Source organism: Accipiter gentilis, chromosome 13 (genome assembly GCF_929443795.1).
Source record: "Accipiter gentilis chromosome 13, bAccGen1.1, whole genome shotgun sequence".
Lineage (NCBI taxonomy): Eukaryota > Metazoa > Chordata > Aves > Accipitriformes > Accipitridae > Astur > Astur gentilis.
In genome coordinates, this window is record NC_064892.1 from 7,322,861 (window position 1) to 7,340,507 (window position 17,647).

Consider the following 17,647-nt stretch of genomic DNA (forward strand, 5'->3'; position numbering starts at 1 on the left):
TCCTTTAGAGAAATGGGCCAGAAGAGGCTGAGAAAGTAAACTGAAGGCCCAAAGGAGATGTTGTTACCAACTTTCTCATTAATAAATCTCTTTCTCACGGTGTTTAAGGTGTAGGCTTAACATTTTTCTATGTGAGTGGTCTTTGATAGTAGCAGTTCAGTGAGATAATGGCTCCACAAATAGAAAGCAAAAAATCTTTTTAGCTTCTGATGTTGCAGCTGGGAGATCCCCCCCTGTTCCTAGTCAGTGCAGACAACGGACGAAGATTTCTGTAAAAGAACTGCAACAGTTCTTCTTTTAATTTTCTCCTTCTTTCATTTCTCTTGACTTGCCCAGATGTGGCATTCTTATCACAGAATCTCTCAGTATTAGAGTACAAAGAAAATGAAATACTTGCTGAATCTGGATGACTTCCAAAACAGTAATAAAAAATATTTACCTGCCTCTTTTTTGGGTGCAAAGTTATGTGCTAACTCTAAAGAATGGCTGCAGTCTTTTAAAATGATGTTTAAAGAAAAGGATTTATCATTTTCTACAGTAGATAGACCAGCATAAAAATCCACAGTTATCATACGATCAAGAAAGCTTGGATCTCAGAGTAATCACAGCCTTTCCACAGGATATTTACTTATCTTGAACATTTGGTGTCACTTGGGGTTCTTTGCATCTGCCTCACAAGGCTGCATATGACACAAAGTCCCTAAAACCAGCAATTGTTTACCATTTGCCGTGGATACAAATATAGCCACCGAGATTTTAATACCAAAGTCAGTGTTGCAATCAAAGCATATTCTACATTTAAGTAAAAATGTTAATTTCTTTAATTTTTTAATAGGATCATAGGATAATGATTCTAAACAAGCATGGCCAGCAGGCTGAGGGAGGTCATTCTCCCCCTCCACTCCGCTCTGGTGAGTCCTTACCTTCAGTACTGCGTCCAGCTCTGGGGTCCTCAGCACAGGAGAGACATGGACCTGTTGGAGTGGGTCCAGAGGGCCATGAAAATGATCAGAGGGATGGAATACCTCGCCTATGAAGACAGGCTGAGACAGTTGGGGTTTTTCAGCCTGGAGAAGAGAAGGCTCTAGGGAGACCTTATTGCAGCAGTTCAGTACTGAAAGGGGGCTCGTAAGAAAGATGGGGACAGACTTGTTAGTAAGGCCTGTTGTGATAGGACAAGGGGTGATGGTTTTAAATTAAAAGAGGGTAGATTTAGACTAGATATAAGGAAGAAATTCTTTACAATGAGGGTGGTGAAACACTGGAACAGGTTGCCTGGAGAGGTGGTAGATGCCACATCCCTGGAAACATTGAAGGTCAGGTTGGACGGGGCTCTGAGCAACCTGATCTAGTTAAAGATGTCCCTGCTCACTGCAGGGGGTTGGACTAGATGACCTTTAAGGGTGCCTTCCAACCCAAACCATTCTATGATTCCATGATAATTCGACTTGGAAAGGCACTCAGGAGATCTCCAGTCCAATCTGCTTCTCAAAGCAGAGTCAGCTCTGAACTCAGACCAGCATGACCTGGTCATCTCAAAGGGCTTTGTACAATCAGGTCCTCCATAGATGGAGCCTGTGCAGGCTCTCTGGGCAACTGATACACTGCTTGATCATCCTCATGGTGAAGCTTCTCCTTATGTCCAGTCTGAACTGGCCTTTGTTTCAACTCATGCCCATCATATCCCACCATGCCCCGCTGTGAAGAGCTTTGCTGCATCTCCTTGATGACCTCCCTACAGGCACCAGGAGCTCCTGCTAGGTGCCCCTGAAGTCACGTCTTCTCCTAGCTGAACAAGCCCCAGTCCCACAGCCTTTCCTCACCGGGCAAGTAATCCAGTCCTGATCATGCTGGTGGCCTCCACTGAACTCACTTCAGTTTGTCAATGTCTTTCTTGTATGGGAAGGGCCCAAAACTGAACACAGTATTCTAGATGTAGTGTAATATAGCTTCACTATTTATGTATATATAAAGCAAAGAATCTATACGGTATCTCGCACCAACCACTTTTAAAGATTTTTTTAAGTGTTGCTTTCATGTTAAAAGAACAAAACAGAAGTATTGAGCTATTGTTATCATCTTCAAGTGACACTAGAAAAAGGCTTACTATGATTACGAGCTAGTAGTTCTCATTATAGGATCATAGGATCATTTAGCAATCCTGTGATAAACCCTGTTCTTGAAAGGGTTTATGTGCCCAAAACCCAGCAGGCAAGATGAAAACATTTCCTGGGTACGTGAGAGGGGAGACACCTGCACATTCTGTACAGTCACGTACATACACAGGGAATGTGACATCTCAGCAGACAATTCATGCCTTAATCTGTTTGGGATTCACAAATTGCACATCTATTACATGAATTACACAGCTTACTCCCTACAGCCTGATCCAGTCAATGCAATAAGACCTAATGCCTACTGACAACAGTGACATCAGAGCTCAGCACTTTCACTTAAAACCTGACCCACAGGGACATCACTGCTCTTCAGAGGAAATCTGGGGCTGCAGATATATGCTTTCTGCACACTTGGAGGCTAAACAGCCATATCTGCCCCCAGCCAGACTAGGCGGGCTGGGATTTCATGCCAATGCCCTGCCGCTGTTCCGAAAGGACTGCAAGAATTGACAGTGCCAGAAAAAAAGGGAAAGCAACCCTGTAGCCCAGGAAGGCAGTTGGAGGAAGAGACCTTAGTTCTAGCTGAGTAACCAGGATCATGTATTTCATTCACCAACTTTTAAGTGCAAAATGAGCCTTTCCTCCCATGCAGTCTCCTAGGCATAAAATCAGGCTCTCACTTGATGACTACTCTCTCTGGCTTCATGGCTTCTGAATTCGTAATTACAAAGTACCACATCATGCAGGATAAAAAAAGTTTAGAAGCCTCATCTTGCTGAGTGCTTGAATTGCAGTCTACTGTACAATATATCAGCTCTACCTCACCTTCTGGCTGTGATTTGAATGAAGCAAGTGAGCCAGTCCTCTTGAGGAAAAGGAATGGCTTAGGCTTGTAAATGCAGGAAAGTATTGCATGGGGCAAGCATTAAAATCATGCTTGTACTTATTGTTCAGAAGTGAGTATTTGGGCATTTCAAGTGGATCTCACTAGAGCATTTCAGAATTCAGAATATAGTTAAGGTCCAAATACACTACGAGGACTGTGAAATAGCCAGATTGCAGAACAAGTATCTAGCTGGAACAGCAGCTCAGAAAAATATACCCAAGTTTGAAATGCTGTATAAGAGAAAGTCATTCAGGCACATTTCTGGTACCCAGATGGGTTATTTTTGTGTGTGTTTTTTTCTTACATAGCTTTAATTATGTTAAGCCCTCAAGGATTATAAACGTCATAAATATTTGCATAGATAAATAATTAAAACTAAAATAAATGTGAGTCAAACCGTCCTTTGGGAAAGCTTGAGCTCCAGAGGTGTCACTATTTGTCTATTTTCTCATCAAAAACATGAATAGACATCTCTAACAAAATCCATCACCCAGTTGCATGATGAATGAATGCTGTGAGGACTGTACTGCCCTAATGAACAGCAGCATAAATTCGCTTGAAACATTTAAATTCTGATCATAATCATAATCTTTTATATACGTAGTCAGTTTTGAATTGCTAATGACAATTGCTACCATGCTATAACATTGATATATATTGGTATTTCATTGTGTCCTAAGCACAGAGAAATGCTTTCCAGTCAGTATTGCCTTAATATCTCCAGAAGGAATTAAAACCAACTGTTGCCCCTATTTATAAACTTAGGATGGGTATATCAGTAGACATAAAAAACAACCAACCAACCAACCCACCCACCCCTCCCCCTTAAAAAAAAAAAAGTGCAGAATCACATTTCAATTGTCTAGCAAGTTTGAAAAAAATCCAAGCTTAAGCAACCCCTGATTTTAGATTACCTTGGATACTCTGTTTGCAACCTCTCTGCCTACTGTCAGCCCCTGAACAAAGGTCCGTGCAGCAATGAATGCTCTAGTCACTTGAACCTTCAGCTTCCTGGGTACATCTCCAAACGGCTTCAGCTGGTCTGTGTACTTGCTTACACACTCCAGGTAGTCCTCAGAGAAATGGTACTGGGGGTTTATGAGCTGGAACATCCGCTCCAGCAGCCGAGCCCAGAAATCATTCAGCATTTCCTCCAAGTTCACATTGCCTCCTGTGTAATACCTCTTCAGCTCTGTGAAGAGGTCCTGGAACACCTCCGAGTTCTGCATGTACAGCATGCCGTATGTCCGGACAAACATGTCGTTTAAGGATCTTTCTGCATTCTCCAGAAGTTCTCGGAAAAATTCTGCAGGGAAAACATGAAGGTGTTAACAGATATATTAGTAAGGTACAAAGGGTTTTCTGATTGCATGTTACCATTACTAAAGTTTGTCTTATTGTGTTGGTACCACGGCATTTTACTAGTGAAATTAATCTATTTGGATAGGAAATTGCTTTATTTAGAAGTAAAGAAAAATAGAGTATAACCTGAATTCCCCAACAAGGTAGAAGGATGTAGAACCTATAATGCTGAACATGAAAGACCCATTTAAAAGAGCTTCTGTGAGGTAGTTCCACTTCTTCACATACTATCTGAACACAGCAATCCCCGTCCCTTGCAATATCCTCCATAGCCAGTATAGTAAATCTTCTAAGTTAAAAGTAAAGTCATTAATATGATGATTTAACTGAAAATTTAATGATTTTAGAATAGCTAGATAACAATAAGTTCCACTTTGCCGAAGTTCTTACAATGTAGGAGAACACCATGAAAATAAATCTGAAAACTTATTTGCAAATATTCTTGAAGACAACTTGAAGGAGACCTGAGTGGAAATGAGCTGAATCCCTCTTAAAAGTATTATGTGTCTAGGTAATACTAAGAAAATGTTAGGAGTTTCAATAATTTGCTGCTCTACTGACAAACAGTATTAGAACCCTCAACTGATCATGTCACAGCCAGCCTAGTAATTCCAGTTTGTGCTAGTTGTTGGGTTTGGAACAGCAGACCTTACATTTTTTTGAAAGCATTTCAGACTTTACTGCTTCTGTGCCTTTTATCTACTCAGGCCCAAACCATAACCTATTTCTAAATTTTGGCCTGTGGAATTTATTCTTACTGGAAACCAAGCCCATGGGATACAGTGAAAATACGTAACAAACTCTTCTGTTGAGATCCTTTAACTGCCATATGATGCTTAGGTTTTCCCAAGAAATTCATTAAGCATGTACAGCAGCTCTTTAAACACATCTGACAAAAGCAGGCATAGCTTCTCCTGGTTTTTAGAAGATCCCATCTTCCAACAGGGTCTACTTGTCAGCCTTCTTAAACCTCCTTTGGAAAAGAATTCAATGGCTGCTGTGGCCTGTAAATGGGGCACTGCAGACAGCAAGGCAGAGAGGGCAACACCTCTGGCAAAACATGTATATTTGCTGCAATTAAATGATTCACACTTATGCGGGAGTCATCATGCAGCCAGCTCCAGGATATCAGATTCTAAATATGCAGTCATTGCCCATAGACACATCTGCATGTGCTAACTGCAGGGACATGCTGACTTCTCACAGTCTTGGCTAATGCTATAACGTGAATACTCTTTTAACACAGGGCCCTGCTGCACCTACAGTGACTTATAAAAATGCAGAACCACCGCAATGCTAAAGACAGGATGGCAACTAAGACTATGTAAGAAAAAATCTACACTAAATTTGAGGATTTGCAACTGTGATGAGCTGAAAGCAGAATCCACTGAACACTGTTGACCAGTCTACAAGGACTCCGTAAGAAAAGAGCCTCTTCTCTTTGGCAGAAATTGTGCAGAGCTGCAGTCTTTGATCTCCCAGATAACTGCAAAGGGGTTATCATGAAAATGTATACACAGAACATTGAGAACTCGCTACATCAAAGCATTTATTAAAAGGAAAATATATTATAATAAATGTATCAATGTCTAAACTGTCATTAAAACCACAGCCTTTCATATGGAATGAACTCCATCTGGAAAAGAATATGCTTTTGCCAAATACTTTATGTAGGGAAAAGCAAAAAACCCCACCAAAACCCAAACAAAAAAACCCAACAAAAACCAAACAACCCCCCAAAGCACCAAAACAAACCAACCAACCTCCCACAAAATGCACAACCAAAGAGAAACCCCTGTAATTCTTTGTTGCCAAATAGAATAACTTGAGGTCCACAACATACAGTCATCTTTGTTGTTTTTTCCAAATTATCCACTAATTCTGACAAAGCTGTTTAAGAAAAAATGCAAAACAAAGCTGTTTTTCACTGCTAACCCTGACTTGGTGGCATCCTTGATGTTTGAATCATCCTGATTACTATTTTATACATTCAGCATTTCTTCTTCTAAGAAATAATGCACACTGGCTGTACTGCTGAATACATCTAGCTCTCTAGTCACACAGTCTCGAAGGCAAAAAGATGGCAGAGAACTTGGGGCTCAAATTAAAATTTATTTTAAGGTTGAAGCCAGGCTTTCAGACCAGTGCAACTGAATGACAACTGGGAAAGACAATCACGAAAGCAGTGAGTCCAGGCCCCTCAACTTCTCTCCCATAAAGCTTTATGTGCTGGGGGGCTGCTGTAAGCAATTCACATGCTGGCTGCTCCCAATCCATAGATATACTGGGAATCCCACTATTTATCTTAAAAGAACGTGCCATTGCATAAGTCAGTCATAGCAAAGCATAACCAAGTTTGCTGACAGCTCCTCTTGTCTGAGATTGTTAGCCTACTATTGCTTTGTGTGGGGGTATTATTTAGCAATCTCACAGTCAGTTTGTTGGAAGCCAATCAAAATTTCAGGGAGGGGTAGACATTTATTCTGTGTTCGCACAGCAACTAGCACAATGTGGTCCATGCTAGTTGCAATCTTTATTTATACTGCAGTACAAACATTATCAGTAACTCCACAAGCTTAAATTTCACGCTAGTCCAAAAGTGACACCATACATATGCATTCTGTAGGAGAGCTAATGTCCTCTAAATAGCACTACATTTGTTTAATTTTCAGTCTTCTCATAGGTCTCTAGTCTGAGAGCTATTGCTTAGAGTAAGTTATTATGCCATTAAAAAGTTAGAGCATTAGTCTTCCGTACGCTTTGATACAAAAGACAGTTAGTTTAAGAGAGTTATCTGCATCAGTAACCCTATGCAGGATCACGATAATAAAGCAGCAACAACTACAAAATTGGATACCTTTTTAGTTCCAGAGAGAAAGAGATCTCCCCTGTTGTACTAATTAGAAAAACTCTCAATCAACTCCCGTCCAGCAAAATGAATGCTGCTGTGAAGGATCACTTGCTTATTTAGCCTGTAAATCTTCCATACATCAAGAAGGTAGTCTGCTTTGGGATGCTTATGTACATAAACTGTGTCCTGGCATAACTGGGTACTTGTCCAGTCACATGAGGAGAAACTGTACTTGCTTCTGCAAAGGTTGAATTTTTCCATCGTCTTACTGTAATTTAAAGATTTTATGTTCATTGCAAAGATGATATTTCATCAACTTGCAGGTAGCTTTTGAAAAATAATGTAATATTTCAGCTAAAAGTAAAAGAACGAAGATGAGACAGACATTAGTCATGTTGCTTAATGTGCTTCTGGAAGGCACTCAAGTACTAGGGTGGGAGAGGAGAATCTATATAAGACAGAGCTGTGCAGTGTTTTAAAATATATATCTTGTGAATTTTTTTGCTGCCAAAATAGGCTGTCATGAGCAGTGTTAATGCTGGAAATAATTTTTCCTAATTTTAAGTGGTGATTCATTTATATGACAGAATATGTCCTGGGTATGTCTTATGGTGCAAGCACGTTTTTATACAGCTTTCATTTATTAGCCAGAGGGTCTCAGGAAGCCCGTTCGGTTCTGCTTATGAGGTAGTTGGAAAGGATAACGTCTAAGGCACACTGAGCTACTGAAAAGAGGGAGAGAAGATTGCTATTTCAAACCATTACATGCTCTCAAACAAACAAACTCATTACATTCTCACATTACATTGGCTTAAATGGTGGCCTTCCAGTCAATGCATAACGCTGAAGCTAATTTTCATTTTTAAACATTATTTGTCAATTTAGGATGCAAGATAGACAATAACAGTCTCTGCAAATGAAGTCCAAATTGTTTTAAAATGTTTTGTCTATGATAAAACAACTCAGTTACAAAGTGAAAGGACATAATGCATCGCTAGAGTCTCTTACTGAATGGTAGGTACTGCTCTCATTAAAAATAGGGTCTTGTTAGCTCTCATGCTACCTTGTCAACTGAAAGCTATTTTAACATCGGTAATCTAGTGTCATAATGCAATTCAACCTGGGAGCTAGCCTAATTCCAAAGTGATGACTAGTTGTCACCCTAAGTCAGTGGATCAGGATTGGGGATAGTATTGCAGCATGACATGATGTAATAACTGCCTTCAACAAAATATAACCACAACAATCTAGAGCCAGTTATTACATAAACAAAGTTGTATTATGTTGGAGGTATGTTCTGCGATCATTCCCAGCCTGATAAATTCCCTTGTGTTTTCTTTTCCACCTGTAATTCAAGCAAACCCAACATCTGACGTGACAAGATGTGAAGCTAGAAACAGTTTGTTGTCCGATTCCCCAAACCAAAAAGATATGCATGAGCTTTAAGACCAAAAAGACCAAAAGGAAATTTCATTTAATTACCATATATTCTGCTCAGCTTTGCTTTTTAGCAGAACTTGAGATCTGAATGCTGTACTATGGTGCATCTGATACACTGGACCTGCAATCTCACTACTACTCCAGAAAAAACAGCACAGCTACACAGAAGTCTTCAGAGGTCCTAGACAGGGATATACATCTGATTTCACATCAGCCTTTATGGAAAACATTGCTCAGGGTGGCATACTGATTTCATCCATCATTGACTAGCACCCACCAAACCATACAGGCAGTTCCCCATTATAGCCTAGCTTCAAAGAGCTCTGAGGATTTAGACATACAAATTCTAGTGACCTACCACTTACTGTGAAGATGTGCATGCCTCTGCACCCTATGTGGACTTTAGGTACCTAATTTCATTTCACATCTTCAAACTTCCCAGTCCTGTTAATGCTGATGGTAAGAAGGATATTAGAATTCATGTAAGCTGACTGTCTTACTGGACGGAAAGGTTCTCTGAGGGTTCTTTAGGTACAGATACATTCATGACATATATCAATGGCAGCCTTTTTTTTTTTTTTTCCCTCCACTGCCCTATTCCTATCTGTCTGTCTTTGTTCATGAAGTCATTCATTAAAAAAAAAAAAAAAAATATTTTGGTGAACTCTTCATCTTTTTGCAGGATTCTTGCAAAGGCATTGTTTTTCTTTTTTTTTTCTTTTCCTTTATAGATATTCCACAATGGTACCAATTATTGAAAGTGGTGATTTATCTTAAGGAAATTCAAGTGAAATCAGCTTCTGTGGTTTCTATGCTTTTTCATTTTCCAGGTGTTTTTTTTAGGTTTCCAGAGACTTTCTTCCGACAATAACTAACCTTACAGAACAAAAAGAACTCAATTTAACTTCCTGATTGAGAAAAAATTGCTATAAGGAGAATACCTACAGCAAATGATTTTTTTTCCTATTTTTGACATTACATTAGTATTTATATTCAACAGTGAACAAGTTGTATGCATAAGGCTACCAGTGCATTGGTATTACTTCTTAGTGAGCCTGAATAACTAATTTTAAAATTCCCTTATAGATTTGACCTTTTGAAACACTCAACAGTAACAAGTGGGAAACAAATTTCAGCTCCCATTAGGAACAACAAAAGCTGCAGTGTGATGTTGAAAAAATTGCTCTCCATTTTTAATTAATTTTGAATATATACACATTGCATTTAAAGCTAAAAAATACAAGTCAGATAACTAATGTGTCCTATAATTACAAATTTCAGAACAGGTGATTTACATCCTCTACTTATGTCTTGGGTAATATCACCTGTGGGTGAAATGATTTAGCTGTCAATGGATATCAATACCTTTCTAGAATGTCCTATACCTGTAAATATCATGACATTATGAAATCTTTTGTATGCTACTAAATTTTTCAGAAGCCAGTGCAGTCTCAAAGGTTGTGAGTAAAGATGAGGGTCTCTCCCCTCTTTAATCCTTCCATTTCTCAGACTACTGCAGGACTTGATAACAGAAGACAATTCACTGTGATCTTCTTCCCTGCCTCCTGTCCAGAGTCCATGACTTCTTCTCCCTTATGGGTCAGGCTGTTGCAAGGAAGGAAGGAAGGAAGGAGACCCAGGGGAAGGGGAGACCACTGAGGCTCCATCCTTAACCCTCCGCACTGTGGAGCATGGAGACAATGCAAACAGCGCTGTCCTGCATTAAAATGAGGGACATGAGGATGGGGAAGAGACACAAACACATCTATCATGGGCTGGGTTGGACAGGTTAGATTAGGTGCAGGCAAACGGAAAAAAAGCTAGGCTGATCTTTATACATCCAATGCCATTATCGCAATGGGAACCTAATCTGACAAAGGATTTAAGGCATTATTTAATGCCAATGTTCAAAGAACTTCTTGTACGAGTGAACAATAATATAGAGTTAAAGGATCTGTCATCTACTCAGAGCTGATTACATGCATTGGTAAAGGCCTATAAGACTTTATTCTGCAATGCTGAAATCAATGAGAACATTATCAACAACTGCAGGGGATGCAGGTGCAACCTTTAAACACTAAACTTATTGTTTCTTCACTGCAAAAGGTCATTTACTAGCACTTGAGTATGTCTAAAGTGGAGACTCAATCCTACCATTGATTCTATGCAGACAGTCCTGCAACTAGGTGAAACATCACTTTCACATGAGAACAATTAAAGCAGATATTAACACATACTTTTTGAAATCTTAACTGCTCTCTAGAATCTCAATCCATATCCTGTTGCATCGGGTATTTTCTACTGATGATGTATCCTTTATTATAAATCTGAAACCTAAAATTCCCAAGATCCCCTCAAAGAATTCACTGAACTTATAGCGATAACCAAGAAAGAAAATGCTAAGAATAAAAACAAAGCAATGAGATAGCTTTACACATAATTTATATAAACACCAATAACTGTCCCTGAAGGTTCTATTTTCATTATCAAGTGGAAAAAGCCTAAGTGAAGTACTCATAAAATGTAAGCAAAATGTTACATGGCATCAGAAGGCGACATTCTAGAATATTTATGAATGGGCATTTAAACGCCTACAGCAGTAGTACTGTCATGAATATCCATGACCAAAGAGAGACATGTAGCATTTCATGGATATCTGTGGATTTCAGAATGATGAATTTTACATCATATGTTCATAAAAATGCATAATGCCTCATGAAACATTCATGAGTCACCACAGTTTCTTCTGAAAAAACATTGAAAGCTTTCATGAAAATGATATTAACAATACATAAACTATGGGACTCAGAACAACAATTGTTTTAAAATATAGAGACTGTTCTGTTTTTCCCTACGCACCACTAGAGGCTATTAAATATCCAGTTCAATAGTTAAGGAGATTTACCATCTAACATTTTGTACGAAAATTCTTTGACGTGCCTATAATCTATAACAATCTTTTAGACGTATTAAAAGTTTGTTGACTTTTAAACACAGGGAAGCGTAAGGTGGACCAGAAGACATAGCGGAAAATTAACAACAAACTGCCTTGCTAGAAACCCGATAAAACTGATTTAAGCCAGAATAAATTATATATTCTGTCCAAAGAAGAGAAAAAGAAAATAATTAGGCAGGTTTTGGACAAACAGGTCCCAAACCAGAGGCAGTATTTGCTATCACTAGCCTCAGTCCTGTGGTGTTCAGAGGTCAGGTGCTGTGCTGGGGAGGAAGGTGGCACTGAAGCCCCTGCAAGCCGTCATGCCCGTTCTCAGAGTAGACAGCTTGAATTGCGTAAGGGCAGGAGTAATTTATCTGGCAGGAGGCTCTGGCTGGCTGGAGGAAAACACTGAAATCTTCACTGACTTTTATTTACAATGTGGTGATTAACCACAACCTGACAGCAACAACACTTTGGAACTGGGCTGCTGTCCTGGTTCCAGCTGGGAAAGAGTTAACTGTCTTCCTAGTAGCTGGTACAGTGCTGTGTTATTGAGTTCAGTATGAGAAGAATGTTGATAACACACTGATGTTTTCAGTTGTTGCTAAGGAGTGTTTAGACCAAGCCAAGGATTTTTCAGCATCTCACCCCCAGCTAGCGAGAAAGCTGGAGGGGCACAAGAAGTTGGCACAGGACACAGCCAGGGCACCTGACCCAAACTGGCCAAAGGGGCATTCCATACCATTATGAAGTCATGCCCAGTATATAAACTGGGGGGAGTGGGGGGATCTCCTATTGGGTATTAACTGGGCATCAGTTGGTGGGTGGTGAGCAATTGCACTGTGCAACACTCGTATATTCCAAGCCTTTTATTATTACTGCTGTCATTTTATTAGTGTTATCATTATCGGTTTCTTCTTTTCTGTTCTATTAAACCGTTCTTATCTCAACCCATGAGGTTTACTTCTTTTCCCAATTTTCTCCCCCATCCAGTGGGGTGAGTGAGTGAGTGGCTGCGTGGTGCTTAGTTGCTGCCTGGGGTTAAACCACAATGGCTTCGGAGGCAGAAATCTCAACCTGGATTTAGGCACATAGGGGACTGAGAAGGGTTTCTTTGCCTCTTTTAGAATAGTGTCCTTTTTTGTTTCTTCCTCCCATTTTAAACAAAATAGACTACTGTGAAGAGCTGTCATTGAGGAGTTTGAAAATCAGTTCTTGGGCCCTATTCAGCTTCAAGAAGGGGGTGTTCTCCAAGGCATCTACTGGATCACATCCATTTGGCAAAGCACCCCACAGAAGCGCAGTTCCTGAATCCCAGTGTGGAAAGACAGGTATCAAACGGATCAGACTGGGTGCATCATGGTACATTTAAAATTAGAACTGCAGCTACTTTCACATCACACTTGCAAGTGCAGAGAGCTAAGACATATTTGCGCAGTTGTATTTATTTAATGTAACTGCTATAAATCCATTGCAGTTTTCCCTTCCATCTCATTTCACCTTTCTCTCTCTTTGAAACAAGCTCATTTTAGTGTTTATAAAGAAATCAGTATATTACATCAAAAAACCCTGCAAGACGTGAGACCCGAGACAGACACTACTGCAATAACTGTGAAGACTTCTATTTGAGCTAACCAGCAGAAGCCTGCTGTAAGAGCTGTTTGAAGTTTGACTTCCTATTGAAATTATTATATTCATAAAATCAATTTTGTATATAAGTCTGCAGTTTAAGAGGTAATGAAGTCATGTTGATGGTTTTTCCAGACACCCCTGAATGCAGCTAATAACTCCTGTTATGGTTTAACACCACTAACAAAAAAGATAAAACTACCTCCAGGATAATTTACTTCTGAGCTTATCCAATTTCCCTATATCCACACTCAAAGGAACCCCATGCACCATTAAGACCAAGCAGTATTAAATTGAGGCTGGTTTCCCAGTTGTTTCTTGACTATTTGGACACTGCGTGAAGTACTATTTGTTACTGTAATAATACAGAGGTATGATTGAATTTCTTGATTGTAAATTGAGCTACGTGGTCAAACTTCACTGAAGCAGCAAACATTTTTTCTTTTGTGACATCAAACTAAGTTAACTTAAATGTCAGAAAGTCAACTTAAATGTTCTCGGTTTGTTAGAAGGATGAAATTCTTTTTCTAAGGTAATAGTAGGAAACTTAAAGAGCAACAATGGTCCCAGAGATCAGATTTGGGCAATCAGTGACTTAAAATAAGGCAATGCATAAAATCATAGATTAAGGATAAGGTTAAGGATTAAGGTTAAGGATAATATGGTTGGCTTCAAAGAAGCTACAAATGTAGGAAAAGATCTATTACTTTTGAAGAAAACAGTCTTTCAGATCCTGGATCTGTATTCACGTGCTGATAGAAAGACCTTGGGTACCCTATGGGGCTTTGTGAAGTCAATAAACTTTCCTACCTGGATGTTTCAAAGATCAGGGATTACAAAACAAAGTTTGTATTTGAATAGCTTTAAAGTCAACACAAATCTTCATCTGCAGACATCAGTTCACTGGATCAAGATGCCGCATTATTGATTTTTATCTGACCTACCTGCTCAACAGAAACCTTTTTTTCTCCCAAGAGTGTGTCTACTGGGAAAGTTTTCCAGTCAGAAGGAAATTTAGATATAAGAAACAGTACAACAAACTGAACAGTACAATGAACTGAAAAACTATCTTTGCAAGACTGGTATATATTTAGAGTTACATTAGATTTCAAACAGTATAATCTACTTTTTCTTTGGCTGAACTACACAAGAGTGGCCTTAAAACTCCTAGGACAATTTTATTTGGGGAACTGTTCCCATTTATTAGCTGCTGTATTGCATATGATGTTTCCATCTGAATGGATATGTCAAGTACCGATACCAAAGTTTTGTGCTTCAATGCTGGTCTGCTGATTAGTTGCTGAATCTATTGAACATATTGACAAGTACATTTCAATGAACCCACAAGCTGTTGACTCTCTAAGCAAACAAACAATAGCTTTGACTCCTTCCTATGTTCCTACAACGAAATGGTGTGGCTCAGTAGGAGCTAGGAGATCTAGAACCTTTTTCTGGATTTTTGTATGTTTTTTTTGTTTATCTGTTTGTTGGGGATTTTTTTGCGCAGAAGTCACTGGACTTCCAGGCCTTCTGCCATTTACTGCTTCTTTCTTCTTCTCTGCAATCTTGAGACCCAATTGTCTGCCCTCCCTACTATACAATCTTCATCTCTCTCTCAGACAGATGTAATTCCTCACATTACATGGGTTTTATCTGACAACTTGATGGGGCAACGTAAGCATAGGCCATGTTTTCCTCATTGGTGCCCAATGCTTCCTCCTGAGCCTAGTGGAGTGGAGTTTCTGCATCACTTTTGCTGGCCAAGTCTTTCCATTCAGTGCCTAGAATTAGTGCTAGACACTATTTCCTTGTGTAATAGTCTGGTATTTCTCCAGCTTTTTGGGCCATAACATTAACACTGTGTCACGTTTGAGCTGAAACTCCCACTAACTGTTCTTCTCATATAAATCTTGCTAGCTGGGAGTGACAGCCCTCTGAGATGGGGTTTGAGAAACAAGCTGAAAAAACTGATCAGTCCTACAGAGCAGCAGGTGGTGAAGGCTTCAGGGTGACCCATGCTGACTAGAGGGCTAATATTTGTTTTCCTGCACTATACTACCGCAGAAACATTAAAATATGGGAGGGTAGACAAGTGCAAATGAGGCAGTACAGGTAAAACAAGAAAGCAGAAGGTAGAGAGGACAAAAATAGTCAAAGACAAAACAGAAAAACAGGGAAATGATAACTGAATAAAAGGGAGAAAGTGGTAAGAAGAGAGCTAAACTTCAGTTTTCCAGAGGTTCCTCAGATACAGTCTATTAACACCACTAAAACCATCTCCTGTGGACACATGGGCAGAACAAGGGTCCCAAAAACCATCTATCAAGTCAAGCGCAGGAGGACCTGCAGTCCAGGCTACATGCTGCTTCGTTCTGACCGAGGAACCTCGCCGTGAAGCCTTGCTCCAGCTCTGCCTTTATGCTTTCCATGGGGAGAGAAAGAAGGCTTTGGATCAGAAGTCTAGCTTCGGCTCTAAAATGAGGGCTCCCCTTCACACCCTGCAGGAGCCTGTCTCTTCATATTGACCCCACCGGATCAGTGCTAGTATTTTCATTTAATGCACATAATTGCTTGATACGGTGATTTTAGGGGTTCCACTACTGCATTACCTGAAAGACTAAAGTTTTCAGTAGTCTGGTGAGATAGGGAAGAAAAATGAATACTTATTGTAAGAGATTATTGGAAACTTTTTATCGAATAACTTCTTTATTTTTGTTTTCCAAAGGTATATATACTTAGTCATTTGGGACAAACATTCAGACATAAGACACAATAAGGCACAGATATCTCAGTACAGCTAGAATAAATAGGGTTTTCTTTGAAAAGGACACAAGAGAGAAAACACCTTCTGGTTTTTAATTGAGACAACATACTTCCTTGAATGAGGACCTAAATAATTGTGAGAAGACTTTCAAACTCACACTAAAACAGTAATAACTTCTGAAAAATGGAAACACGAGGTATGTCACATATTAGGTGACACTGATTACACTGCTCCTTTTCCATAATAAGAAGCTTCACAAGTACATTATAATTTTACATAGCCAGATGGACTTAGACTTCAAGTGCTTCCCCATTTACAAACCATATAATTAGAAATGTCTTTCCAATAGGTGACTTTTATATTAGGGTTCAGCACTAAATTATATTGCTCATTCAACCCATTATCTAGAAAATATTCTCCACTTTCACTGAAGAAGCATTATTTTATTAGTCACACATTCCTCTCTTGTAAAGACCACAGATTCACTCAGACTTGCCCATAATATGTGTATGTATAATACACTTCAATTGAAATTTTTATGTTTAATGTCACAATAATTGCAATAGGTGCCATACAGCCTACCTAGTATGTATTTAGTCATTAAGCACTTTAATTAGTGTTACACACCCATGTATAGCTTATAGTGTTAGTCCCTTAATACAGTAAAAATTAAGTAGCTGAAAATGTAACTGTAGAGGGTGCTGAAAAATCTTTTTGTTGATTACACAGAAACAGCAGCTTTTGTCTCTGGAAAAGTTGTACAGAAATATTTCTTAACATCCTAAATACCCTGGATTTTGTTGGTTTTGTTACTACTTGTTTTTGCTTTAAAATTGGTCTCTTCTAAACATTTTAACTTATTCTGAGGAGCCATCAAAGTTTATACATTCTGTCACATGTTCTGATTTAATCTGATTTAGCTGAAAGTCATGATTTCTTATACTCTGAGCATCAGTATAATCTATTACAAATTGAAATTTATTTTGGCATTGCTTTATATTGAGGTTTGGTTTCGGTTTGGTTTGGGGGTGGTGGTGGTGTGGTTTTTTTTTTTAATGTTGTGACTACACAGTGGGTACTACCTAAGAACTAACACGTTCCTACTTTGCATACAACCATTTTTATTGCTTTAACATACCTCTGCCTCTGGAAAATCTCAGACCTACCCTCTATTTCTTTTTCCTTTGCAATGTTATGAAGTTTGACAGCAAATAAGAAATTCAGTCTCATGTTATTTTGCTGCTGGCTGATACATTGGCATCAGGTCCAAAGGGCCTCTTGTTATCCTTCAAAGCCAAATGTGAGATCATAAATACATTGTCTGCTCTGGATGGATAGAAAAGCCAGAGGCACTAATCCAGACCCACCAGGAGGAACTAAAGGATTAGAAAAATATACACATTTTAATCCACTGGATTACTGCTATATTCTTGAAGCAATGTATAGGGCTGGAGCTGACTTTGCCACAGAACAATGAAGAATTAAATCACATTTCTGTTTTTAAAACAAGAAGTAAGGTCACCACTGTTATTAACTTAATCATATCTATAATTCAGAGCATAATGTAAAATTTAGAAAGTTCAGGCAAACAAGGACATGGAAAAATAATGCCTGTGTGCTAAAGCTTTTTTCAAAATGTCAGGTAAGCCTTAAAAAGACA

At 39.0% G+C, this 17,647-nt stretch overlaps 1 protein-coding gene across 1 annotated transcript in view; it reads right to left on the bottom strand.

Moving 5' to 3' along the window:
• GPC6 (glypican 6) overlaps positions 1-17,647 on the bottom strand; it is a 777,853-nt gene that overhangs the window by 351,922 nt on the left and 408,284 nt on the right. The window contains exon 3 of the mRNA XM_049815985.1: positions 3,918-4,309. Within this exon, the coding sequence (XP_049671942.1) occupies positions 3,918-4,309 (392 nt within the window). The remainder of the gene's footprint in view (positions 1-3,917; positions 4,310-17,647) is intronic.